The sequence below is a fragment of the Empidonax traillii genome, unplaced genomic scaffold (assembly GCF_003031625.1).
Source record: "Empidonax traillii isolate 1590-97213 ecotype Southwest subspecies unplaced genomic scaffold, ASM303162v1 scaffold380:size670999, whole genome shotgun sequence".
NCBI lineage: Eukaryota > Metazoa > Chordata > Aves > Passeriformes > Tyrannidae > Empidonax > Empidonax traillii.
The window spans coordinates 134,066-161,736 of NW_020955573.1; the positions used below are offsets into that span (position 1 = coordinate 134,066).

Here is a 27,671-nt window from a genome sequence, read left to right on the forward strand (position 1 = left end):
GTAATTATTCCCCGGAACGAGGCTGCGAGAAATCAACTGCCCAACTCGGAGGAAGAACGCAGACACAAACCAAGCAAAAAAGAACAGCTCTAAACCCAAGTTATTTCTGTCATGCTTCTAAAAGATTCTCATGCACCAAAAAAAAAAAAAAGGCTTTTTTTTTTTTTAATTTTTACAGTAAATTCTGTTGTTCCAGCACATCCTGCTCTAGCTGGGAATCGTGGGACACATGGAGTAATACTTACGCCACAGCAAAGTGATGCTTCACTGGTATCTTCACAGGACATAGAAAAGATACAGTTAAGAACATATTTAATCTTACTCTAATTGCTGCTAAAATACACCAGCTTATAAAATGGTTTCTCTGGAATCCCTGTGATTTATCTCTCCCCAAGCCTTACACAAAATAAATAAAGGAATTAAGTGGATTTTCGGCCAGTCAGAAAGAGAGGGGGGGAAAAAAGCATTTGTTTTGCATTTCAAGCTTTACAGGCTTTAGGACAGAACCCCTAGTGTTTACATTAGCTCACAGGACTCATCTAAGGATATGATTTTGACTATGGACTGATGCATACATGCTATTCCTGGTTACCATATGTAAAAAGACCAATCAGTCAAACAAATAATACATTTCTTATAAATATAAATGCGTGTATATATATACAGATATATGAGAGAGATGATAGGACAGGTGTTTATACTTTAAAGCCCAACACAGATCTAGGAGAGCCTTTGCACTTGTTTCCCCACCCCCACCCCCCCATCAAAACCAGAATCGAGTCCAGCAGTGGATTATGGCTGATTCCAGCCATTCCTTAAAAAATTAAAAGTGTGATTTTTGTACTGTACCATAAATTCATATTAATGAGCAATTTAGGATATACTCTCCTCCATCACAAAACTAAACCTCTGCTTTTTTTTTTTTTTTCTTTTTCCAAGTCATTTTTGCATCTAACTAGAGTTGTTTTTTGTTTTTCTTTTTGGAAAGCGAGATAAAATAGCTAGTGCTGAATATAGAAAGTCAAAAATTAAAATTCCTTCTGCATCTGAGAATATACATGGGTCACTCTTTGCTGCCTGAGGTTTTCCAGAATTATTGACCAAGCTGTGCACAGAAGAACTTAAGGATATTGGATGAAAGTTTAAAAAAAAAAAAAAAAACCAACCTAAAAACTTTGAAAAACTCCAGCGGAACTTTGTGGCCTCTTTTTGTTTGTTCTCTCTGTGACCTGACTCACTCTCGGAGCTGTCAGATCCGTTTGGACAACGGGAGAAAATTGAAGTCCCATATATATTCCAGGCAGAGCCCAGGAAGGAAGGAAGGAAGGAAGAGGCCGCTCAGCTCCAGCTCAGCCCACGCCAAGCGCCCGGTTCAGCTCCCGCAGGAGCCACAGCACCAATCTCCTCACAAACTGCACCACCACTGCCCAAAGGGTTTCAAGTCAGCATTTCCCAGGATAACAAGAGTACAGTGCAACAGGAATACTCTTCTGGAAGCTTGAGATACGAGAGTCAGTCTGGAGGGTTCTGTACCAGCATGACTGCAGGGAGCAGAGCTCCCCCAGCCCCTCATCCAAACCCACATTTTCACGGATCAAGGGGCAGCAGGAAGGAGGGAGCCACTCAGCCCCTCTGCACAAACAAATCCCCACCTGCCCAGAACATGCTGCTTCTGAGAACTCTGGTAACGACTCAGATGGTTTTCATGGTGACAACAGAATGAAGATACAGTTACTCTACAACTTCCGCCCCTCAAGCTCCTTCTCGCCTCTTCAGCACGCACTGAATAACAGCATCTATTTTCTTTTCAGTTTCCAGTAGTTGTAAATAAGAGGTAGCTGAGCTACTATTAAAAATCACGTTATGCTTTGAAGAGGAGGAACCTTTCAAATGTTGAAGTCACCCCTTTAGCTGCACAATCTCAATTAATACTATAAAAATATGAGAGGACAAAAAGAAAATAGATGCAAGTAACTTTTGCATTTGGCACCTTTTGTCTAGATATTCATACTTCTCAAGTATTCTCTTTTTAATAAAGTTAATGCACACATAGGACACACCACATCAAAGGTTTGCTACATATTTACAAGGCACCAACCCTTTTGTCACTTTTTTACACGAATAAAGAACCGATAGAAAGCACATCAGGACCCCCAAAACTGTAGTATAGACATACTTCAGTTCAGCACAATTCCATCAACGTTTGGCCTGGGAAGATTAAAATAATCCAGATCCTTCTTACAATATAGAAACTGTAAACATTTTATAGCTGCCTTTAGGATTGGTGTATTGTGCAAAAGTTATAATTATTACTGTGTCTAAGGATTTATGGCAGAAACCACATAAAAACTCTGTAAGAAGGTGCTATTTCTATAATACAAAAACAAAACGAGGGAGAGAATTCATAAGCGTGACTCAAAAATGTCATGTTCTTACTGAGAAGCTGGAAGCCTCTTTAATGTGATGAACTTGTAGTGTGTGGGGAAGAATTTCTGTAATTTAAGGCCTAATGACTAAGGCTTGTTTTGACCAATGAAGTGTGGAGAGCTGAAGCTTTAAAACAAACACAAACTGACAGGATGGAAAAGCACCACTGTGAAAACGTGAGTGGAGTCCCCGCACAACTTGCTTGGTAGAATTTCTGGTAAAATCCCTGCAGTAGAAGGCCATTGAAGTTCTTTTAAAATTGTTCCAAAGTTTTCCACCTGTCAATAATTCCATCCCATGAGATGGCTGACCCTGGCTTTTTCTGTCATTTTCCGCACCCTGCCTGACCTGGAAGTACCAAGGTTCAACGGATCCTCGGTGTGCACGAAGGTGTCGTTGTCGGAGTCGTCGTTGTACAGGACGGTCCTCCTGCCCTCGTTCCTGGTTTTGATCCGAGGGGGGCGGCTGAACCTCCCCCCAAACACGTTCTCTCCAAACTGGCCCCCGAACAGGTTCTCAAACTCATCGTCGGCGATCCGGGCGCGTTTCGCTCTGGTGGCTCCTCGCGAGGCCCCTCGGCCTCCGCGGCCTCTCCTTCCTCCCCTGCCGCCGCCTCTGCCTCTGCCGCAGCCTCTTCCACCTCGCCCCCCTCTGCCCCCTCTGCTCCATCTCCCCCACCTACCCCATCTCCCCCTCCTCCCTGTGCCCCTGCCCTGCCAATTCCGCTTCCCAGCGCTGAGTTTCCGTTTGATTTTCCGTTTGGGCTTTTTGGATTGCACCACTTTGCTGTAGTCGTGGTCTCCGTCAATGTAATCCTGATCTGTCCTGGAGGTTGATTCCGAGTCGGAATCAGAGCCGCTCCTGCTTTCGGAGCTGGAGCTGGATCCCGATTCCCCACTTTCTGATGAAGACAAACCAGACTTCTCCTTTAATTCCCTCTTCTTTTCCTCCTCCTCGGCCTCCTCCAGGTGCTCGTCCTCCTCCGACGCGCTCAGTAACTTCCTCTTGACTCCTGCCCGAGGCTCTCTGCCGTCTCCATTGGTGAGGGGTCCATCAGGAGAGTGATCTGAGCAAACACAAAAAAGCCCCATCAGCATCACACCTGAGCCAAACGGGACACAAAGAGTGGGATTGGCCTCAGCTGCCTCTGAGATTCTCCTCAGCTGCCTCAGGCGTGCTCTGGGGATGATCCACTGGGAGCTACTCACCCTTCACGTGCTGGGGACACAAACAGGTGCTCTAAGGGGAAAATTTATCAAAGTAAACATAGTTCTTATCTGGAAGCAACAACTTCAAACTCTCCTGACTAAGAGTTCAGTGAAAATCCAGGCAATAAAAGGAGCCCAGAGTGATAAGGTTGGACACAAACATCTAAAACTCAATCTGGTGAATCCTACCAAGGCAGGAAAAAACTCTCAAATCCATCTCAAAGCTATATAAATGAAAATAACACTCTGCAAGAAGGATTTATTCCCCCTCAAATGCATGTTCTCAAAAGGCTGAGTCCAGGGAAGCATAATTCAGGAGAGTCAATAACCCAAGAAAGCTCACTAGGATTGCTGGGCATCTTAACTTAAAAATACATTAAATATCTTGCTGGCCTGGGACCGAAAATCCTACATGTTTTGAGAGTTAAGAATCTAACAATGACGATTAAATATCTTCTTTAACACAGGAAGAGCTCACCTGCAGCATCCAGCATGGCTACAGCACAGGGGTGTGGACTTGGGAAAGGCTCCAGGGTTCAGGCAGTGCCCACCTCAGTGCAAACTCTGAGTGACATGTCCCAGAGACAACTCAGCACAGCTTCAAGCAGTGCTTCCCTTCTAATCATAACCACTTTGTCTTCAGTAGGATAAAAATATTTACAATTTTTTGGGAAACCTTTTTTCATCTTTGGTTTCGACTCGATTAATAAAAGGAGGTTTTGGGGTGGGGATTCCTTTGGTTTGTTTGCTCTTTGTAACTCCTGAAGGTACTCCAGGAGTTTAAGAGCAATCAAGCTTTTCCACCTGGAGAGATTTTAAAGGATCTCATGTGGAATCATGTGCATTCCACACCTCAGACAAGAGACGACAGAACTGTGAGAGTAAAGTAAACTCCACTTTTTTTGTATGGTTTGGGAGTATATACAGTGTTACACTCAGGCAATAATACCATCAACATGAGAGAGAAGGAACATCTTTCATCTCTAGTGAAACCAGTCATTCAAATAACAGAATCTTATTATTTCTCACCTTGTTTCACTGGTGTGGATTTACTCCTGACCGGCCTGCTTTTCCCTGGATCTATGGCATTTCCACTTCGGTTCTGTGCATTGGAGCCTGAGGAAGATGGTTGACCCTCCAGCTCTTCACCAGTGGCTGAACACAGAGGTTCTTCTGCTGTATCTGAAACTTTACACAGGACAGCACAAGGTGACAGTGATTTTTCTCCTCTATTTACAGGGCTGGGGAGGTTTTGTATCACCTGAGTTAACAGCCCCAGTCAGGTTCATCTCACCAAGCTGCCTCTGCAGCCATGAAGAGACAGACTCCTTTTGGTGTAATCCAAAGTAAGATTAATTTATCCATAATTGCTGTATAAGAGAAGCCCATGTACAGGAAGCCCAGGCTCTGGTGACTAGGTTAATTCTCACTAAGGTTCCCAATTCCCTGATCTTACCCATGACTTCCTAACAGCCAAGTTCAGCTAAAACAACCTACAGACAACACATTTCCATGACCTTGCCACTTGCTCCCTCCACAGGTGTGTTTAGCATGTGCCTCAGGAATATCAGATCCAACCTGCACATACAGGTGGGCTGTATTTTAGAACATTCCTCCTCACCATGAGATGAGACTGAAGAGCTCGTCCTGGTCAGGGGCAGTGAGGTATTCTGGTTGGGTTTAGGTTGAATCTTCATTTGCTTCTGCTTCCCTTTGGGGCTGAAAACACAAAACATACCAAAGAGATAAAACTGTCAGCACCAAAAGATTCAAAGACAAAACCAATTTCCCCTGCAAAATGCCTTGAATTTTGCAGTGAATTTATCCAAACAAATGTCTTCTCCCCAGTGCTTACACAGGTGCAATGACACCAAAAATAGTTACACCACCATAAGTCTGCTAAAGCAGATGAGTTTGCAGGAACAAGACTCTATGTTCCTTTTTACCCAATACTCATTTACTTAGACAATGTATCAGACAGAAGGCTGATATACAGGGTTACACAACACTTTTTTCAGCAAAACAAAGGTGAAGAGACAGTTGGTCTTTCATTTCCTCCAGAGGGAGTAATTGTAACCACACAGTCTTTCACTTACCAGAATTATGCACAAGCTATGCTTGACACATGATTTTCTCACCCAAAAGAGCAGCTGCAGCAGGAAATGAGCAATACTCTTGCTGTCTGGTTATCCCACCACTGTTCCCTGGAATGCCACTGCCAGGCAGTCCCACTACCCCACGTTACCTGGATGCTCTGCTGGTTGAGGGGGAGCTGCTGCTGCTCCTCAGCCGTTTTCGGTACCGCGGCCTCCTCCTCTTCTGACACTGCATTGCTGCCTTGTACTCAGAGATGATGTTTTTCATGTGATTCTCAAATAAGGCAGAGAGTCGAAGGGTCATGCTGTAAATCTGGAGTGAGAAAGCACAGTCAGACTTAGTAGAAGTTGAATAACTTGGAAGAACAACCGAACAAAACAATCAGCAAGATGTCCAGGACTTTGTAGCACAAAGGAAGAATTCATGGTGACATTTCACTATACAAGGTCCTTTGCAGATAATTTCCTTCTCTATTCTCACAACAGAAGAAGTTTTTTCATAAAAAGATTTACTTCTAGTACAGAATATTTCAAGAGTAAAAGGAAATTTGATATCTAAATTACTGGAATACAGCCTCCTTTGTCAACTCCAGAAAACATGGAAGAAGCAACCCATAAGATAACTTGAATACCATGGGAAAAACAAATGAATTTTGGTGTCCCCTCACCTTTGTTTTTTGCTTTAATTCCCTGGTGAAATGTCTTTATTCCACCCCTACACAGCAACACTCAGGAGCCAACTACAATGTCCTCATTCCTAATTTCTGTAAACCAGAGGACAAAATCTTTAAACCCTTTTCCTGCCTTCTCTCTAGGCCTTGTCTCCGTGTAGCCTCAGCCACAAGTTCACTCCTGGCTGTTCCTCCATTGCAATTATTACCATTTTATGTCTGAAAACACGGTCAAAACTCTGTCTGCTTTTATACCACGAAGACACCAACCACTCCAAGTCTATTTTGCACCAACAGTGGTAAAACCGCATCTCATCCTGGTGTCACCTTGTGATTTTTTCTGAGGATAAATATCATTAAAACATTTGAAGATTTTAGAGTAATTTGATCATTTAACAGCTTTGGAAAAGCTACACAGGAACACAGATCAAACACAGCCATATTTACATATCAGTCACATACCAGTTGTCATTTTACTTTAGTTCATGCATAAGTATCTATATTCCAACATTTTGATCTCCCTTTTCCCTCTTGCCATATCTTGTTAAGGCTTCAATCCAATACATTTTTTACGCCTCTAAGTCCAAGCAGCAAAAAGCAGGATTAGCACCTGAGAAACACAGGCAACAGAGTGCAAAAGTACTGCCAAATATAACAAGTCAACTAGAAAAAAATAAGTATCTCATCTCCTCTGGTAGTAGAAATGTTGCTTCATATTTCCATTAACAGCAAGATTTAAGGAGGAGCCTTTTGTAGATAAGATGGACAGAGATAAATATGCAGTTTTCAAGCTGATAGTCTTGTTTCCAGGAATAAACTATTGAAAAAAAATAAAAGCCAACTTGTGATCAGTTTTCTGCTGCAAATATTTAAAGTAACAGCTGCAACATCTCAGGAGCTTAAAGTTCAGAAAGTTCAGATGAGAATGAAAGTTTGAAGTGATCTGGGTGAGCAGAACAAAGCAAATTTATAAGCACAGGCCCCAGAACTGATGTACACTGGTTATTTTTATTACACCAAGCAATGCTTTGCTCTTCAGACCTTATTCCGTGTGTTTTATTCATGTAGGGCCGAGGTCTTTGTGGAGAAAAAGGGCATTAAAATTTATTACTTACACGAGACTTTTTATTAGGAGTGTAAGCCTTAGAGTTGCAGAATATCAAACGAATGTCTTTGTAGAATTCCAAGGGACTGGTGTAGTTTCCTGCTTCCAAGGTTTCTTTCACAGTGCTGAAGTCCATGGGAGTGTCTACAATGTCTCGATAATCCTGGAAGAACAAGAAAGCAGTAAAGGCTGAAGGAACCAGTAAAGGCTGTCAAATCCTACAGCAATAAAAGCTCCTCAGTGTTAACATCCAGCAGCTCATGTAATTATTTTCCTTTGGAGTTCCTGCAGAGAATTCTCTGCTCATAAAAGGAGAGCACAGCCATGCCCTGCACGGATGTTTTGCCAGAGGATGAACCGTTCTGGATGTGGAAGCTGCACTTACAGGGTAAGAGAAGAGATCAACGGGCTGCCTAAAAGGCTCCGAGTCCTCCCGTTCATAAATCAGGTTCAGCAGCTGCTGGCACTGCTCCTTCCAGGCATCAGGACTGGCTTTCATGGGCTGCCTCTTCACTCGTCGTCTCACCTGCAGGGAAAGAGAAATTCCAGAAATTTAGCAGGAAATTCCGATTTGCCCCTTCCATTTCCTATTAATTGCCCAGCGTTCTGATTCAAAGATCTCCACAACTAAAAACAGAAATCCAGGAAGATTCAGGCAAAGCTGATGGCCCAAAATTAGGCTTTTCTGGTCCTATGTAACACTCACACCCATAAGGAATTATAATATTTCAGCCCCAGCCTCGTTATTTTTATCAGTTTTATCTAAACTTGACTGTTGTTGATGTTTTTCAAGTCTAATATTAAAAATAAAAGGACCAAAGCAGAAGTTTTACTCACTCTTCTTTTCCCAGAGGAAGTTCCTGGAGCGTCTGAATCCACATCTACTTCTGCCACCTAAAGGCAAAGGGAATGATCACACACACAGGGCCTTGGATGGACCCTCAGCCATGGAAAAAGGGTTAAAAACCAGCCAACAACAACAACCAACATTTCAAACTACTCAAATGCAATAAATGGCTTGAGAAAAATAGGAACTAATTTCAAACTAGAATTTACATAACTCGATCCACCTGATTTTATGCTGTTTCATACTTTTTCCAAGTTTGCTTCTATAAAAAGTGATATATAAAAACGTGTGAGAAATAGGAATGGCTGATTTTCAGTCCTGAAGACTCAGCTAAGCTGCTGCCTCGCAGAGCTTCATTCCCCTGCCTCAGTTTTCATGCTCTGAGCAGCTGCACTGAGTTTATTTAGGTTTCATGAAGTGCCTTACTTACATCAGCTGGCTGTAATATTCTTTTCAGAACCTGGATTTAGGAATTACAACAAAAATTCCTTTGTACACAGCTTTTACCAGTAATTAAATATAAATAATTTTTGAGAGGACTCCACTGTCTCAAGTTGCTCCATCCAACCTGGCCTGGGACACTTCCAGGGATTCAGGGGCAGCCACAGCTTCTCTGGGCAACCTGTGCCAGGGCCTCCCCACCCTCACAGGGGAGGATTCCTTCCTAATATCTAAAAAAAATATTTAAACTTTTAAAATATTATAAAGCAAAACATATTATAAACCAGCTCTTTGGAAGGCTGGAGAGAGGAGGGTGATATAGGGGGAATTCTGGTCATTTCTGAGATTCAAGTAGAAGGTTGAGTTGGAAAAGGAGGGCCTGCTATTTTACCATGGAAGTCTCTCATTTTCTTCAAAATACTTTTTTAATAGTCTGTGAAAACAGGTGGTGTTATCCCAACTTCAGTTTTGTAAAATAATGAAATTATTTCATTGTAGCACAGACTTCAATTTTAACACAAACCCAAGACAGCAGCACCAGCCCCAAGCAAACAGGTGCTCAGGCAGCATCAGGTTTAACTTTAATATTTCCAATTTGCCACAAAGGAGAATGTCTTAGGGAAGAAACTTCCTCGCTAAACCTTATATTACCTTGTGAATTAGAAAATAACACTGAAAAAGTAAACCCCAAGCGATTTAGGTTGTAACAGGTCACTTTGCAGCAGGAACTACAGCACATTTCAGACTGCATTGAAGGGCAGAAGGTGCAAGGAGGGAGAAAAAGCTCAAGGAAGTGATATCTAACCTGGGCCCTACCTGTCATTTCACTCCAGGGAACAACAGATGGGAAATGACACAGAATTACCCAGGAAAACCATCTCTGCTGCCTCGCTGGCAATGGGGAGTTGTCGTCCTCTGATTGAGTAACAGCTCCACTTCCCAGTCCCCTAATTACTCATCCTTCCCCGCACAACAAAACACCATGTACTGGAAGCAGATTAAAGACAGGCAGTTCCAAGAATCATTTTTACCTGCTTAAGGGAGCTTATTGTCCCAGGTGAGCCTGAACAGGCTGATCTCAAAAAACTCGGTGCAATTACCCAGAAAATAAAGACTCGACACAAAGCAGATTTCTTGCACGTGCTGAACTTCAGAAGGCAGGAAAATGATCTTACCTCCTCCTCTTCATCAGTGCTGCTCAGGTCTTCTGCTTTCACCTTGTTGTAGATCTCTAAGATATCAGTACAGCTCTGGTCTCTGCAGGACAGTGACAAAAACCAAGATACACAATCAAATCTCTCAGGAAATCAAAGCTGTGGGGGCTGTGAAGTCCAAACCTACCCAATGAAGTGCAGTAAGACATCTGTCACAATTTTGGCTGCTTTGACTATGGGGCTGTCTGGCTCGTTGAAGGTCCTGGCATTGTGTTCAATGTATCTGACCTCCCACATCAGTGCAGAGATCCTCCTAAAAATACAGAAAATTAAAGAAATGGGATGGAGAAAAAAGTGTGGATTGTTTTCCTTCTGAGATCAGTAGGATTCTTCAGTAAAAAAAGGAATTGGGAATTCAGCAAGAGGAGAAACAGGTGGTCCTTAGAGGGGGAAAAAAGAACAGGATGTTATTTATTCCCAAGTTGACTGGAAAAACTCAGATTTCCTACTTTACAGCATTTAGCCCATTTCTGGGAACTGCAACACCAGCAAAACCTCTGGTTCAAAGGCAGCAGGGATGGAAACAAAGCAAATATGCTCTGCCTCCCACCAAAGAGCGAGGCTCAGGATGTTAAACAAACACTCCAGATCCAGCCATACCAGCTTTTGCCTTGAAAACCAAAAGGAATTTATTATTCAGGAAGACTCCCTTTGCCCAAGGCCAAACAGAATCTGATCTTATGCTGGTGCACACGTTGCTGGAGGAGCATTACAGACTATTCAGCTCGAGACTGGCCTCCATGGGGCTGTAATAAATGTAGATTACAAACAAATCCGAAGCCAACTGACCTATAAAACCTGTTTTCAAGTCTCCTCCTGATCGTGGTGAGGTCAGTTGGATAAGCAACGACAGTGCAATACATGGGATAGGCACTAAGGTCCACTGGGACAGCAAAGGGATTGGAAATGTCTGCAAGACAAAAGAGCAAAATCATTCAGATGCCTCAACAAGATGTTACACGGTATCAGGATTTCTTTTAATGCTTTCTGGGTTTTCCTTCTAAGAATTCAGCAAAAGCAACCCAGACCTACAGCTGGAAATGCCATTACACAAAGGGTACAGTTCTTCCCCTTGTGCCATCTGTTACCACTCTTCAAAAAGCACTTTTTGTTTAAGAATCACGTCTGAGGTTTGTGTGTCAGCAGCCAAATGTGCCACTGAAAGGAACATGCATTTGCACTCACAACAGGAATACTACAACATGTAATATTAATTAGGAATACAGACATGCCCTGGGTGTAAATATAGGCAGAAATTAAATCATAGTGTGCTATTAAGGGGCTACAAATAATTTACAAGGGGTTTGTTGGTGAGGATGTTCAGTGAGGACTTGTTGGTTGGTTTTGAGGGGTTTAATTCAATGTTTTGCTCATTCACATTTAGGTATGACCCACTGAGAACCCCCACTGAAAGAAATCAGGTGAACCCCCAGGAAAAAAGGGAATATAGCTTAAAAGGAAATTGAAACATGAAATTTAAAAGGCTCTTTTCACTAATTTAGTTTACATTTCAAATACTCCACACCAACTCCCAACACTTCATCCCATCTACTCTTCAGTCCTGTGCCACCACATGATATTCTGATATTAACATACTGATATTCTTAATCCTTCCACCCCTTCTCTCCAACCATACCAAGGGAAAGAAGCTGCTCAATCCCCCGGATCACTCGTTCACATTCTTCATCTCTGGAATGGGCCCCCCATTCTCCTTCCTGGGGTTTGTAGAGAAGAGCTGTCAGCTCCTCTGGAGTCACAGGAACTCCAGCACCAACCTCCTCTGGATAGGCAGCTGGAAAGGGAGAATTCCACAGGTAGTGAGTCCCAGCAGTGGGAAAAAGCTGCTTACTTTGTGCAGGGACATGAGCTCAACACTTACTTCCTTCTGGGATTGGTTCCATGTCCCATGGACTCATCCTCTCTCTTTCATTATTGTCCCAGCTATTAAAAACAAGACATTCAAAATGCACAAGTTAGAGCTGAATATAACAATGTACCTTTTCTTTACCAGATTTACACCACGAAGGTCACCCCTGTTAGGAACAAGACCTGTCACTGATGACATTCCAACTCCTGATTTTCCTCTTGTATCCCCTATATAGTCACTGCACTGCTGTTTACACCGGAAGTGTTGCTTTAGGAATAAATTCAGAATTAAATAAGTAAATCAAATGGCTGGTTATGTATTTAAATGCAAAAAGAGATGCTGTTGCTCGAGGTACACATTAGAGTTGGATGTAAAACATGTCAAAACTCACTGGACACTGTAGCACTGGAAGGAACTATCAGGATACTCTGCCTGGAAAGGCTGCTGACTCTCCACAGTCCCAAACCACCAAGCATCATCTATTATACTGCGAAATCTATCCCCTAGAAGGCAAAAATATTCCATTCAGCAACAAGAACAACATCAATAATTATTAAATATTTCTTTTTAGAGAGTCAGCTTCATCTCTCATGAATGCACTCCTTCAGTTTTTATACTTTGCACTAAAGGAACGGAGCCCTAAAGGGAGGCCTTGGACAACTCTGGGAATTACCCACAGCTGCTTCCACGCCTCAAATCACTACAGATCAGCAAATTCTCCTACTCTCACAGGTTTGAGGACAGTTTGTCTCATGTATTTTTTTTTTTCTGGTACAGGAATTGCAGCAAAACTCAAAAGTTTCCAATGACCTCTATAATATCATGGTGTGACTCTTGGGGAAGGTCCTGGGCAGGGCTAAGGGTTGGATTTCGATTCACATATCCTAAATGTGAATGATGATGATCCTTGTGGGGTCCCTTCCATAATATCATCTGTGTATAGTCCTTTACGTGATGTAATGAAGACCCTGTATCCCATTAAACTGCTGCTGCATAAAACATATAGAAGTGGGAAAAAAAAACCAAAAAAACAAAAGGAGTCACCTATTTGCCAGTTCCTTTCTTTGGCTTCATTATAAAACTGGTGCAGCACAAGGAAGTCAATAACATCTGGCATATCATGGTACCTTCAGGAAACGAGACAAAGAAAGTTACTACTACCCAGAAATAAAATTCCACATGCACAACACAGTCCCCAAATCCCACACATCTGGAAGGAGGAGGAGGGAGAAGCTTCTACACTGTAAAAAAAAAATAAAAATCTCTTGAAGGGTGTCATCAGCATTCCAGTGACTTACTTTATGGAAAAGGATTCTCCTGTCATTTTGCCCGTGATTGGATCCAGGAATGCAAGCTTCAAGCAGCAGAGTGTGGGAGGCCCAACTTCGTATTTAATCCCTACAGTCTTCACAAATTCTTGTTCCTGTTTATCAATAAATACGGAACAGCATTATTTTAACTTGCTGATCACAAAAACATCCACTTTAAAGGATGAAACATATTAATATAAACCAGTGATTCTACTCTACAGCCCAGGTAATTTCACCCATAAACTTTAATTTTCCAAATAGTAAAAATCAATCACTGACACCTTAAAAACAACAACAAGGAAGGTAAAAGATGCTCATTCCTTTGGTAGATTTGTGAATAAGATTCCCACAAATTACTTAAGAAGGTTCTAAGGAACAAGCCCACTCTGGTTTTAACCACACTGATGGCACCAAAGTTTATCCCTGACCTAACCCAGGGCCCCTCACTCTTGTATGGAGGGGGGGGGAAAGGAAATTCTTCCCCTTAAAACAGAAGTTCCACAATAGCCTTTATGTTCACATCCTGTCAAACTCTATCCTAAGTGCAAATGCTGTTTCCTTTTCCTTGCAAGCTGATGATGCCCTGGAAAATTACAGCTGGAATCACTGAACACTTCGGCCTAGTAAGTGGGTAATGTTCCAGATAAGCAATCATTTTCATATAACAGAACCACTGGCATACACATCTATGAAAATTAGCACATATATGGACTCCTCTTTTGATATAAAATTGGGAGTAAAGCAGGAAAAAATATGGCAACACTGTGGATTAAGTATTAGAGGACTCTGGTTCAAAGCAAGATCCAGTGTTTAAAAGAGCTTGTACACACATTTAGGTGCTTACACCATAATTTCTTCCTTCTTACCACAGCATTAAAAACAAGAATTAGAATTCAAATATTCAGGTCATTGTAGAGCTGTGAAAGAACTATGAACAGCTTTGGAGTGGTGGGTTCTGAATTAATTAGTATTAAATGAAAATATCTGTGGAAAGTGACTCCTGAGAACCAAGTCCAAAATCAGGAACTGAAGAGATGTAGACTTAATATTTACAATTTAAACTTTGATATTAACATTTTAAAGTAATTCTTGCTTCATATTTTCCACGCTGGTTTTTTGTGTCAGCTTAACATCACAAAGACACTCAGCTCTTTGAAGTGTTTCTTGAACTTACCCTGAGTTCCATTTTGTTCCATGGTTGTTTTTGCATGTTAATACTGTAAATTTTGGCTTTCCTTACTGCCCTCACGTAAGCTTCATGGCCTTGCCTAAAGTATATGATCTTAAAAGGGAAAAAAAGAGAAAAGAGAAAAAAAGAGAAGATTATTTCACTGAGAGTTCTCTTCCCGTTCATTCTAAAATTTCTGTGAACACACAAGGCCTCAGGGATGAGAACTTACTGCCCACTTATTTATTTCATTATAAAACACTCTTCTAGTTAAAAATATGCCTATCAGCCTCCCAAATTGGCACTTTCTCTGTGCCTTATAATTGGGATAATGAAGAAATGGTAGGTGAGGATGAACGACCAGCTCTTCCTGCTACTCCATAGTCACCAGCGCAGAAAAAGAGACGCATGACTATCTGCAAACAACAAACTGCCTGAGAATTATCCCAATTCAGCCTGGTTTTGAGCACAATTCCCTGCTGGATATATAGTCCTGACCATCCCAAGCTCTCCAGCCCCTGTGGAATGTGGGAATTGCTGCAGGCAGTACCTCATCTCCCATCTGTGGGACGAACGGGGAGCGCCGGGGAATGGTGTCCAGGATCCACTGAGGAGCAAGCCATTCCTCACTGGGCTCCCCTTCCAGGGACAGCAGGCCACTGGGCTTCTGAAATGTTATTATATTTAGAATACAATTAATATCGTATTTAGAACACCATTGATTTAATATTTAGAATGCAATTACTAAAATATTCAGAATGCAATTAATTACTTTGGCAGAACATATGAAAAACTGACCATACGGCAGTTACTGCACAAAAGAGATATAAAGCCAAGGAAATACTGGAATGTCAGCCTTCCCAAACCTCCTCTAAATAGTAGGGAGTAAGACTATTATAAACAGAAAATTAAAACATTCATAAATTCATCAAAATGCCCATGGAACAAGGGTGGACTTTAAGGTCCCTTCCAGCCCAAACCAGTCTGTGGTTCTATGATAATAAAAAATAAAATAAAGAGATTGTACTTTTATAAATATTCTAAACAGCTCTTAAAAAAAAAAAAAAACAGGAAAAAGAAACATGGCAATGTAGATACAGTACAGATCCATAGTAATTTTAACACAAACAGACATTAAAAAATTACAAATGCTGACCTTTTTTCTAGGCTGTTTAAGTTTCCTTCGCTTTGGCTCCAGTCCTTTTGTTCCCTTCATATTTTCATCTTCAGAACTACTACAGATTTTCCGAGCTGCCTGCCTGGTTTGTCTCTTTGGAGGCTGGAGATTAATTCCAGCATCTGCTGTCCAGTCCGAGTATTCACTTGATGAATCACTGGGAGATAAGAAAAAGTTGTAAGAAAGAGAACAGAAAACTTCAGTTTTCACACAATGGACTGAAAGGGCCCAAACATTCAACCTGTGCTCCTGTGGAGCAGACGTCAGGATTAGCACAGGATGTTGTTATCGTGTGAATTTACAGAATTTGTGATTTCAGCAAATTGTTTTATCAGTTTGAAACTCCCAGTAAAACTGAAGCTATGGCTGATAGCAATTTTCATACTCATCATCTCACTGATTCATGGACTGATTTCAGAAGAACCAGCAGCAAAAGATGCTTGAAAAACATAGAAAACCAGAGCACTTCCCTAAAAATCCAGTTTTCACTTCTTGAAAATCAAGTAACACACATACATGTCTGGATTTACATGGCAAACTGGCTTTGATTTTTAAGAGCAGTTCTTAATTAAAGACAACATTTTCTTACAATGGTCTTTCAAACCTGCTTTTAACTGAAAAAAAAAAAACCAAACCCACAACATACAATGTTTCATGAAGAACTGGGGAACAAAAATCAGTCTTCAAAATGAAGTCTGAGTATCATGACATCAAGTGTCTTAATTAAATTCCACAATAAACCAGTATTACCAATTCAGAGCCCAGTAAAGGTACCTGGAACTGCTTTCACTTTGCCAGGCTGCCACAGGATCATCCATGGACGCATCACTTGTGCCAACAGTCTCATCTTCCTGTGTTAAAAACAGAGTGTTTCACTTTGGGGCCGAGGGTAAAATATGTAATTTCTGTTTGCAAGCAAGTTGTGCCACCTGAGGAAAACTTTGTATTTAAGGGCTGGTTTCGATTTTAGTAAGTAGGTCCACAATTTCTTCCTGTATCTTAGTATGACACTGTATGATTTTTTAATTCCTATACAAGTAGACAACTTGTATGTATTAATCAATATTATACTTTGTCCTTTTTGTCCCTTATAGTTATATAATATAATATAAATAATATTATATGCTATAACTCCTACAGAAACGGATGTGAATTTTAATTCTATCAGAACCATTAGAAGAGTTCTTATTTAGGGTTTGGTTAATAAATTTTAGTGCCAAGTGCCCAACTTTTTTAGCTATTCTGTACATACAATGCATCTACAAAGCAACAACTGTTGCCTCTGAACAACTGCTCAGCCTCTTCCCAAAGGACAACAAGTTACATTTAATCTGGCATATTTTAGAGTTCTTCCCTTGCCAATATCGATGATTAATACCAATACTCCATCTCTTTCCACAAGAGTCCACAGATGTAGCTGAAACCAAAGCACTGCAAAACGAAATCAAAGCCCTGCCCCGAATCCACGTGCTGTGTGAGGTCCCAAAATAGCAAATGGTTTAACACAACCCAGTTAAATTTACTTGAAAACGTTTCAGGTTTCCAAAAATACATGAGCTGTCTCGAGCTCCTTTTGAACACTGTACTGGCACCGAGGGGAAAGATCCTTCACCCTCCCAGACCAGCAGGCCCCAGATCCCAGGGAATCAACGAGCTGAGCATTTCTCCCTGCGCAGGGAAACTCGGGAGCGCTGCTGTGCTGGGAGATTTGGGAGCAGGGAGGCTGTTGAGGGGGTGTCTGGGGGGTCAGACCTCGGAGGAGCTGTCGGATTGCTGGCGGGCACAGGGGTGGTGGGCGGCTCCCTGCGGGCTGTGCTCGATGGTGGAGCGGGTCTGGTAGGCGTGCTGCCGCCTCCGCTGGTTCCTGCGCAGGGATCTGCCGCTGCCAGCCTGGAATTCGCTCTGCCATGGGGACAAACAGCACAGGATCCAGGAGTTAAGGGTGAGTTACACACTTAGAAGACGCCTTGTTAATGTGACTGAATGTTAATATTCCAATGACAAATCTCTGTAGGATCTTGGAGGCATCGTGGCTCATTTAAGGGCACTTCCAAGCGTGGTTTTTGGTTCAATACCAATTCTACTTTATGAAGCAGAAAGGAAGTTAGGGAAAATATAATTTTTTCTATAAAATTCCTGAAATCTCTGTGTAAGATAATTCCAGCCACTTCTAAAAGTGTGGCACCTCTAAAGTTTCTCTGTTTCCACAGAATCACAGGATATGCTGAGTTGGAAGGGACCCATATGGGTCATCAAGTCCAACCCTCAGCCCTGCACAGGACCATCCCCATTTTCCACAAGTCAAAGGGAAGCCCCACTCTGGCTCTGCTCTTTTTCTTTTCCAGCATTTTCCCACCACTGAAGCCTCAAGGATAAAGATTTACCACTATCTGCATATTATGGACAGACAAATCACAGTTACAGAAGGAAGACAGAGCCAGAGGAACAATTAGGAGTATTGATCTTCTAAATAATTTAATAAAATTGGTTTGGGTTTTTTTGTTTCTTTTAGTGGTACAACTCACCCGTTGTAAGGTGTGGGATGGCTTTCTCTTCTTTTCAACGGTGTATAAACTAATTTCTATTTCACCTTTGGCAGCTCGACATTCTTCCTGGACCCTAATTATGCATAAGAAACATCCCTTTTATTCAGTAAATCATCACATAACTCGACAGCCTCATTAATACACACATAGAAATACTTGTTCTGTTGCTATAAGAAACCTGTGCACAGGCAGCATCACTCCTGTAATCCCAGCTTAAGGAAGCAAACTCCTTAGCTGAGCATCCATAATTATTTCCAAGTAGACTGGAATGAATTAAAATTATTTTTGCAGGTTTTTTTTTAAATAAAACTTCAGGGAAATGTGATATTTGAACTACTGAAGAAAGACTGAATTGTGATAAGAAGGAATTACTATTCTCAACTCCCCACCCCAATCCTAATATTCCAAACAACCCAACCAACTAACCCCCAAAGCCAACACACTTCTGAAAAATTACTTCAAGAGGACAAATTAATTATTAAATATTACACAATGAGATTTTTATTTTTCCCCCCTGCGGCTCACTTAGCATCTTACTTGCTGACGCCTGGAGGGAGCTCATTGACCACCACTCTCCTGCTCCAGGCCATGAGGTCCCTCTCGGTGGCCATCTGGCTGCGGGGCGCGTTGTGGTGCATCTGCCGCACGCCCTCGATCTGCCCGCTCCGCCGGAGCCCCACGTTCGGCGGGGAGGCCACGTCCAGGGCCGGGCTGCGAAGGGCTGAGGGAGGCAAAAACAACCTCTTCACTTCCATGAACCATCAGTGGAATCATGCAGTCATGGCTGGGCTGGAAGGGAGCTTAAAGCTCGTCCCGTTCCCCCTCCCTGCTGCGGGCAGGGACGCCTTCCACTAGCCCAGGTTGCTCCAAGACAGCCTTGGACACTTCCAGGGATGGGGCAGCCACAGCCTCTCTGTGCCAGGGCCTCATCACCCTCACAGGGAAGAATTCCTTCCCAGGATCTCATCTACAATTTAAAGCTTGAGGACCACACAAAGATTCTTTTTTTGGCAATAATGAACACTTATTCTATGTAAAGCAGCTTTTCTTTTGCTCCAGGTGAACACTTGTGTGTGCTGGTCTTAGGGAAGTGTTTGCTGCTGGCTTGAGGTGTCTCAGAGATACCTGAGGCACACAGAGAATGTAATTCATGAGGAAAGTTTTAAGGGCACTTAAGTGAACTTCAAATTAAAGTCTTTCAACTGCTTAAAGGCTCTAAAATCATCAGTCTTAAATTCTATGGAAGAAGAAGACACGAGGTTGACATCTAAAATAAGACTGCTGCAAGGTTTAAGTTTTCTGTTGCATCTCCATTTGTTCTGTGGTTTTAATTCTTATTTGCTGTGCCACAGGCACTGCTCTGCCCTGGCCTTCTCATCAGGTGGCACAGCACAGTGAAAACACACAGTTTAGGCAGCAGAGAGACACAAAAAGGCTGCTAATAATGGAATCACTGCCATCATTGTTCTTGTTTTAGCTCACCAACACAACTCCCACATGCTTAAATATGGTCAACCACATGAATATACTGCAATTCATGGTTGTGCAAACCTGCATAAAAACATTTGGCTATTTTAAGACTTTTACATACTCTAATTAGCTTACATCAACTGGGTGATCATGTAGCAAAGTCAGTGCTCAGTGTAAGCTCTAGAAGGGAACTGCTTTAATTTCCATACCATCCATACCTGGAAATTCCTTTGTACAACTACAAGGACACACAAATAAAATGGGAGCTGGGACTGCACAACACATCAGCCTATCCTATGATGCAGAACAGACTTTGTGTGAGCTGAAGGTGCCTTCTAGACACCCTTCCTGACATACCAATTTTGAGGAAAGCAAAAGTGTATTTTCAGCATTTTTCACTCATATTTTTCCTATTCCTTCTTGAATTTCAACATAAGCAAGTCCAAATCCTAATGAGCTTTTCTAGGAAATCTACTTCAAACATGTGTAATCAGTCACTTAACCTAGAACTAATTCATTAGCAGCTGTAGATTTCCCAGAGCTCAGGATGACTTGCAGCTCAGGTCCTCAGCATCTGCTCCCCTTCCATCAGCTGCACTCACTCAGCTCTTCACATCTGACTGAGTTACGTTTAAATTTTTAATCACTTTGTGTATTAAAAATAAAATCACAGTAGCAGAACATTTACCAGGAGAATAATCTCAAGCTTTCTAAGGAAACACTAAGGCAGAGCAACATGTTTATTTTATTACCACTGATGCTCAGCCTTCCGCTGCAGCAGGAAACCATTAGTCTGTCACAACACTGTTCACTGACAACCTCTAATTATATGCTGTTATTTTGACATTATGCAGTTAGGAAGTATCATCTCTGCAGTGATATCAAGATAATACAGTGAATTTTACGTTTATTTTTCAGGAAAATGGTTTGTAACAGGAATAGTTCCAGTCTAATAGCTTCAGGTAATCAGATACAGCCCAGTCAGATACTCTGTGCCCTCAGCTGCACCTTGAACTTTTAATCTCTCTGTTGGAATCCAAAGAACATCCAATTGCTCCCCACAGGTTAACAAGGTGTACAAACAGGAGAGAAAAGCATCCTCCAAGACACATGAACACATTTTGATCAGTACCTTCTGTGATTAAGGTAAGAACTGCTGGAGACAAGGCAGGACACTGACCTCCATTGACAGAGAGGGATCTGTTGAGTGGAGGGTTTGGAGGGGTTTCTCCTTCATTAATTAGTCTCAGATCTTGTTCCCTCTGGAGTTCCCTGATCATTCCATCAAGGATGCTCTCATCCTGGTCATTTGTTTGCTGCCCAATGACTTGCTCAACTACTTCACCATCACCTTGGCAAGAACAAAGCCACAAATAAGAAATTATTAATTTCTGTTATAAATTAATCTCTCTTACAAAATGATTTCTGTTTTACTAAACACCACAGAAGCAATCCCATTTAAAACTCTGCACTACTATTGGTCTGCCCTGCAGAACATCTGATCACCAGCTGGATTTCTGCTCTCATGGAATAAATGTAGGCAAAGTTTAGAAGAGAAGCTACAATAAAAACCTGAAACTACAGAGCACATGTGAAACATAAACACAAACCCTTAAAAACAACAGAAAATAATTTATGCTTCAATGGGTAATAATGGAAGGTCTTTTCTGGAGATCGGCATTTTGCAAAAATTTATGTCTACAAGAAAGAAAAGTCCTGTTTTAAAAAACAAAAGCTGTTTTTTTCCACATCTTTCTCACCTTCCTGGTTCCTTCTACGCATAGAGAGTTGCACTGAGGTTAATGGGACAATGCTTTAAGCACCTGCCATATCTGGGAGAAGCCAACAGATTGTGGAACGTTCTTGTTTCCAGTCAAGTCGATTCCAGACACTTCCTTAGTGCCACAAACTCCCCCTATCTCCTCTTCTACCTCTCTATTGAATTCAAACCAATAATTTATAAATCCCTCCAGCACCACCCCCTGGAGCTGCTGCTCAATCCCGGGCCGCACGTGTATTATTCAGGAGGTTCAGACAGAATACCATTAGCTACATATCCCAGCTGAGGAATGAGCTGCTCATCCTTGCAATTCTCCCTCCCTGGGACCAGGCGCTGGAATCTCGTGGGATGAGGATTTCCATCAACATCCACCAGGAATGGAGGAGGCATCAGATGTGGAGCCTGTTGGGTCTGTTCGTCCAACACGTAGTTATTGGCATCACGGATCAGAGGCCTGTAATCCGTATGGAAGAACATCTGATCTGGAATCTGAAAGAAAAGCAATTTAGGGAATGAATCAATGGCCATTTGCAGCTGTCTGGCTGCTCTGGAATGGCTCCATACCCATAAACCACAACTCCTGCACTCAGGAGCAGCAGCAGGAATGTTGTGACAGAGAACAGATTCCTACCACAAAATGTGGTTTATTACCAAGGCCTGATGCAGAAATTCAAGAGTAAAATAGGCCAAAAGAGGTGAATAGAGAGAAGTTAATGCTTTGCTCCCCTGTCTAAGATTCTCTTGTCTAAATCTTTTTGGTTTAGGTAAAAAGCAACTGCTTCATGATCTAATTATTATTTTGTGTGGGGCAGGGTGAGGGAAGAAATTGTAACACAAATACTTCTGAGACAAAATCAGGTCAAGACAGGGAAGAGTTTAAAATTCATTCAACCCACCTTCTCATAATATTTATTGCATCCAAAACCAAATAGTAGCAGATGTCCATGAGAGTCTGTGCAGGCAAAATGCTGCCCATCTGGTGAGAACTTGCAATCAAAAACAGCTCCGTGGCCTTGGCCCTCAATCTGGATCAAACACAGAACATTCCCCTCACAACCATATATTCACTGTAAGAGCTTTTTTTACAAACATATCACCTGAAACACGTGTTTCACACTCATTCTGTAACTTCTCACCTCACTCAAGACTGATTTGCACTTTTGTGTATTAAAGTTAAACTGAACAACGCTGTAAAACTTCACATTTTCTCTTTGTTCTGAAATTTCAGCACTTTTAACGCAGGTTCTGAAACAACCCCCTGGAAATCTGTGGTTTATCTTAATGGCAGACACAGGGCAAGCCCACGCCGAAGATCCCAGACCTGTGCTGGCTCTGTAGGTGTACAATGAAATCTGCTTTCGTCTCAAGACCGGTTTTAAGCAAATATGAAAATAAAACTCCCTCATCCTTCTTACCATGTTGAAGTAATTGCGAATTTTTGTTCCTTTGTCTATATCCCAAACAAAAATATTCCCATCGTGGCCCGCCGAAAGCACAATCCTTTGGTCAAAGGGATGAGCCTCCAGAACAAACACTTCATCATCATGACCCTACAACGACAGCAGGGGGGAGAAAGGAACTTGTGTTTCTCCACGTGGTACCTCCAGATGTGCTGGTAAATAGTGTGAGGACATGTCAGATCAGGGAGCAGCTCAGTGTTGGACAACACCCCTGCCAGAGGTCTGGCATTGTCAATGCCCTGACTGCAGCTCAGCACTGCTGACATGGGGAAGAAGGAGAAATCAGGGCACAAATGGAGCCTTCAAAGGGCTCCTTGCCAGCCAGAAATCACCAGGAGTTTGGCCATCAGCTCCCTTCCCCAGGATACACCCTCTCCCAATAGGCAGGGCACAGCTGGATACTTCCAAGGCCAAACACTCCTCCTAAGGGGGAATGATGACGCAGTTTTGCCTCAAATCAATCTCAGAGCTGAACTACATCCATTTGGGATTCCCCCCTGGAATGTTACTCACGGATAAGCTGTGGAGAAGCTGCCCTGTGGACGAGTTCCACACTTTGAGAAGGAAGTTGTTGACTGCAGTGATGACAGTGGCATCGTATCGATCCCAGGCCACCATGGTGACCTTCAGCTTAGTCACCTTGTCCTCCCCAGATGCCACATTGTTTCTAAGGAAATCAATAAGTTAAAAAGGAATAAATCAGTAACTGCATATGGAAACATTTCCCAGAGCTAATTCACTATGGAATTCAGGGAGGATGGATGTGACTGTGACTCTGGCTGAGGCAGGAGAAAGAAGGATGGCTCTGTGGTGGTATAAACAGGATACAGGAAATATTCAGTGCCACTAAGATTTATAGCTCTCTGTGTCCTTAAAAAGGACATTTTCTCCTCTGTTCTGAAACCACCAACCTCGCCTACCCTAATTTTTCCTTCCAAGCTCTTCAGATCTATTAAGCTTTTTCCTACAAGGCATTTTTATCAGTCATCAATATCAGTAAACTCCACAAAGAGCAGGAACTTGTTAAATAAATCCAAATCACACCTCTGACAGCAAACACTGCAAATGTAACCATATGAAACATAGAGAATTCTGCCAAGCAAATGCCTAATGGATTTCTGCTCTCTGTTGTTGTGCATATCCAATTACAAGGCACTTACAGAAGTCACTTGAGGATCTCAAAAAGAAAAACTCGAAACCCTAATTGAACCTGAGAACCAAAACACCACATTTCACCTCTTACTTGGAAAATTAAGGAAGAAATAGAATGTTAAGAAACATTCTGGATATTAGCATGTGATCAATGGGGTTCTACTGAAACCTCTTTTTGTGACATAAACTGTTTGACATTCTTACTACATATGTAAAATACTAAATATTCCCCAACTATTAGGTAGGGAACCACCAATGTATTAATATTTTCTTTGGTGGGCTATTTAACTGCCTCTAAATTAACAGGCAGAGCCATGGCATTGTCAATACACAAAAAATATGCACAGAAATTAACTCGAAACAGTAGTAAATAAACAGTTTTCAATAGGATGGAGGATTTAGTTTGCATGTAAATGTGGCCATGAGGTGTGTTCTGCTTGGTTTGCTTTACCCTGTCATTTTAGTAGCCATATCCAGGACCACACTCTTCCAATCATGCTGATGGTAGTGCCAGATCCTTGCTGTTCCATCTCTGCTTCCACTGACAAACCTTAAGCTGGGGGGCAAAGAGAAAAAAAGCCATGAAATTCCAAAAAAGGATGGTCTAAAACCCCCATGTACACAAATACATATCCTGGAAGTGTGTAGTTGTGTGCCACTGCTCCTCTTCCTTGCGTGGTTCCAATTTTCAGATCAGATATTGTACAGAGGAGTTTACAACATTAATTACATTTGGCTCCAGTAGGCAGATGGCCTTGGAATGACTTCAATGTCGTAATTCATCCGAGCTGCACATTCCCTGTTTCATGACATCAGCAAATCCCTGGAGCAGCTCGGAGTGGCAGCAAAGAAAGAGCAACTGTGTGCCAGGAGTGTGGCATAAATTACAATACATTAACTCAGGGAGGGGGTGAAGACAGGGAAAGGAACGAGCCAAATTTAAAAGTAGGTAGCTCTGACTGGGAAGCTGAACACGAATCTTTTAATTTTTAAACTCCTCCTTGTTTAAAAATTTCAAGCATCCAGCACAGGTATTTAACCACTTCTTCAGAGTGTTTGGCCATCAGTGTCACAGAGATCATTTCTGTTGAGAAACTGGAAAAGAGCTCCTCAAGTAACACATTTTCACAGGATGGCCAACACCTTTAAAAGCATGTTCCATTTATACACAAAATTACACTTCAAAGGCAAATCTACTCTATTTTATTAAGTGATTGTTTGCCCCTTTTCAGTTTCCCTGAACTGAATCTTTTCGTTGTGAACGAAAAAGAGCCTTAAAATGCTTTTGACAAGTTTATTTTCCTCTTATTTTTACTTCTTTATGTTAAAATAAAAAGGAAACTACTTTTTCATTCAAAGCATCACTGTAGCATATAATTTTCAGTGATTATATGACCTAAACCCTCTGACATGGCTTGGAAGGAACTGGTAGCACAATTACACCACCACATTCCCACATAATTTCAAGTGACAAAGATCTCCACGTACAGGTGCAAAGCTGCAGTTTGGAAGGCTCCTGCTTACACACATCCCTTAAATCTCCTGCCCAGCAAAACAAAGAAATGGGACAAAAAGCTGGGAAAAAAAAAATCTAAATTAATTTCTAACTTTTGCTTCAAATTACATTTATTACAATGCTCTTATTATTATATTTTTTACATATATATATATATATATATATTATAACTCCCTCTATGGGAGTTACCTGGGAACTAAAATACTCTTACAGAAAAGGACACAAAATTTGGGTTCCTATTTGCTGTTTTAAAGAAAAAAAAAAAAACAAACAAATTAAAAGCATAATTACAGAATGTTTTTGTTGTTACAGCAGAGGACAACAAGCTGGAGCTCGTGGACATGACACACATCTTGCAACACATTTAAATAGTTAGTCCAGGATTAATCAGAGCCCACTGGCAGTTTTCCTGTTGTGCCAAATTTTCCATGAAATGTTCTTTGGGCAATTAAATACCAACAGTCTCAGGTGCAAACCCCAGGACAGCCACTCACCTGTCCCCGTTGTTACAGAACTGGACTGCAACCACCTTGTCCTGAAGAGGAAAACACAGCAGTAAGTGCTTTGTAAGCTGAAACACTCACCCTGAAAGTTCTTAATTAGTTGATTCTTGATTAGCTTTTATTTAGCAAACTGTATCTCTCCTACAACAGTCTTAAAAATTCACATGCAGAGAAGAAGCATTTAAAGCTAAAACTTCCCCAGACTTGCTGTGTCAAACACTCAAACAGAAAACTTCAGAGAGGCGATGGTTTCTTGCAATTTTTAGACCTAATATTAAAGTGCATCAAAAAAATTTAATCGAAAAAAATGCAAACCTTGGCTTTATTTCCACTTACGAACTCTTGAGAAATAAATGTTATGTTTTAGACATGGGTTTGCCTTTTTTTTTTTTTAATTTGCTAAATACGTGTGTTGGCTCCTGGTACTTGTATCCTTACTCCCACTGGTGTCTCCAGCTCCTGATAACCCACCTGGGATTTGTTGTCCACAGGATTAAGAGTGGATTTCAAAAAATTAAAGGAATTACAGCTCCTTCCAACCCTGCTCCATACAGACAACACTCTTTTGTGAGCAAAATACTTGTAAGATGGGTTGGTTTGGAGATTTAAGTGACTCGCACTTCAGTTCAGTGAATCAATTTACACCTCAGGCTTAATGCATAGAATGCTGTTAAGGTGGGAAGTTTGAATTTTTATGGGAGTCCTTCTGCATTACCTGAAAAAAGATGCTTCAAAACCTGATTTTTCTAAAGGAAATTTCCATCATGATCCAAACTCTGACTGCACACTCTAAAACTTGAATTACTTTGGTTTTTTTTGGTTTTTTTTTTTGCTATGTGGATTTGTGGTCACAGCTGAAGTTAAATACTCAGCAGGAAATTTAATAGGAAAAAAATAACATTAAAACTTCTTTAATTCCTCATTACAAACCAGATTTTCTTCAGGAATATGGGAAAATCACCCGATCCCTCAGTTTTCTGGGAGAATAAAATATATAAAACCTATTTTGCACAAACCTCTTGCCTCAGAGGGATTTAAAAACAACCAACCCCCAACATTTCCAGGCATTTTAATACCACAGCGTTGAGAGCCAAATACATTCTAGAGAGTTAATAAATCAAACGAGATGTAAAAACCCAAGTTCCTGAAATCAGGTGAAGGGGGGGGAAAAAAAGATTTGCTTCCTGATTTTCCTCTTACCGTGTGAGATTCCAGCTCAGCCATTTTCTCTGGAGATTCTGAGCCCAAATAATAAATTCTTATCACGTGGTCAGTGCTGCCTGTTGCAATGAACATGCCACCTAAGACAGAGGGTTTTCCATGAGAAGAAAAGTCATCCAAGGAACAACTTCTTCGAACTTTGTTTATCTGAATTTGCTGCTTTCTTGTCGAAGCAGCAAACTCGTTCCAAACAGAAAATTTCAATGTGAACCGGTAGATATAAAATATTTAAGTGCATCTTCCATTCTATTTGACACAAACCAGAGAAATTATTGCTGAATCAGGAGTCAGTGATTGCTGAGAAACTGGGAAAAAGCTCCTTATCTAATACATTTTCACAGGATGGCCAACACCTTTTGAAAGTACATTCCATTTATATACAAAATTACACTTCAAAGCCAAACTAATTCAATTTTATTAAGTGACCTTGCCCTTTCCAGTTTCCCTAATCTGAATTTTTCCACTGCAATAAAAAAGTGTTTAAAAATGCTT

At 41.4% G+C, this 27,671-nt stretch overlaps 1 protein-coding gene across 1 annotated transcript in view; it reads right to left on the reverse strand.

Annotated features, from left to right (window-relative positions):
* Nucleotides 1-448: 448 nt before the first annotated feature.
* BRWD3 (bromodomain and WD repeat domain containing 3) overlaps nucleotides 449-27,671 on the reverse strand; it is a 47,649-nt gene continuing 20,426 nt past the window's right edge. Inside the window, exons 11-40 of the mRNA XM_027893085.1 lie at nucleotides 27,159-27,259; nucleotides 25,950-25,990; nucleotides 24,391-24,495; nucleotides 23,301-23,454; nucleotides 22,743-22,877; nucleotides 22,224-22,352; nucleotides 21,591-21,816; nucleotides 20,728-20,898; nucleotides 18,615-18,798; nucleotides 18,057-18,150; nucleotides 17,284-17,433; nucleotides 16,306-16,382; nucleotides 15,511-15,688; nucleotides 14,905-15,021; nucleotides 14,361-14,468; nucleotides 13,175-13,299; nucleotides 12,921-13,003; nucleotides 12,268-12,379; nucleotides 11,889-11,950; nucleotides 11,646-11,801; nucleotides 10,799-10,919; nucleotides 10,137-10,262; nucleotides 9,971-10,052; nucleotides 8,345-8,401; nucleotides 7,893-8,033; nucleotides 7,518-7,670; nucleotides 5,881-6,044; nucleotides 5,257-5,354; nucleotides 4,665-4,823; nucleotides 449-3,493 (exon numbers count right to left, since the gene is read on the reverse strand). Coding sequence (XP_027748886.1) covers nucleotides 2,709-3,493; nucleotides 4,665-4,823; nucleotides 5,257-5,354; nucleotides 5,881-6,044; nucleotides 7,518-7,670; nucleotides 7,893-8,033; nucleotides 8,345-8,401; nucleotides 9,971-10,052; nucleotides 10,137-10,262; nucleotides 10,799-10,919; nucleotides 11,646-11,801; nucleotides 11,889-11,950; nucleotides 12,268-12,379; nucleotides 12,921-13,003; nucleotides 13,175-13,299; nucleotides 14,361-14,468; nucleotides 14,905-15,021; nucleotides 15,511-15,688; nucleotides 16,306-16,382; nucleotides 17,284-17,433; nucleotides 18,057-18,150; nucleotides 18,615-18,798; nucleotides 20,728-20,898; nucleotides 21,591-21,816; nucleotides 22,224-22,352; nucleotides 22,743-22,877; nucleotides 23,301-23,454; nucleotides 24,391-24,495; nucleotides 25,950-25,990; nucleotides 27,159-27,259 — 4,394 coding nt within the window. The 3' untranslated portion in view covers nucleotides 449-2,708. The remainder of the gene's footprint in view (nucleotides 3,494-4,664; nucleotides 4,824-5,256; nucleotides 5,355-5,880; nucleotides 6,045-7,517; nucleotides 7,671-7,892; nucleotides 8,034-8,344; nucleotides 8,402-9,970; nucleotides 10,053-10,136; nucleotides 10,263-10,798; nucleotides 10,920-11,645; nucleotides 11,802-11,888; nucleotides 11,951-12,267; nucleotides 12,380-12,920; nucleotides 13,004-13,174; nucleotides 13,300-14,360; nucleotides 14,469-14,904; nucleotides 15,022-15,510; nucleotides 15,689-16,305; nucleotides 16,383-17,283; nucleotides 17,434-18,056; nucleotides 18,151-18,614; nucleotides 18,799-20,727; nucleotides 20,899-21,590; nucleotides 21,817-22,223; nucleotides 22,353-22,742; nucleotides 22,878-23,300; nucleotides 23,455-24,390; nucleotides 24,496-25,949; nucleotides 25,991-27,158; nucleotides 27,260-27,671) is intronic.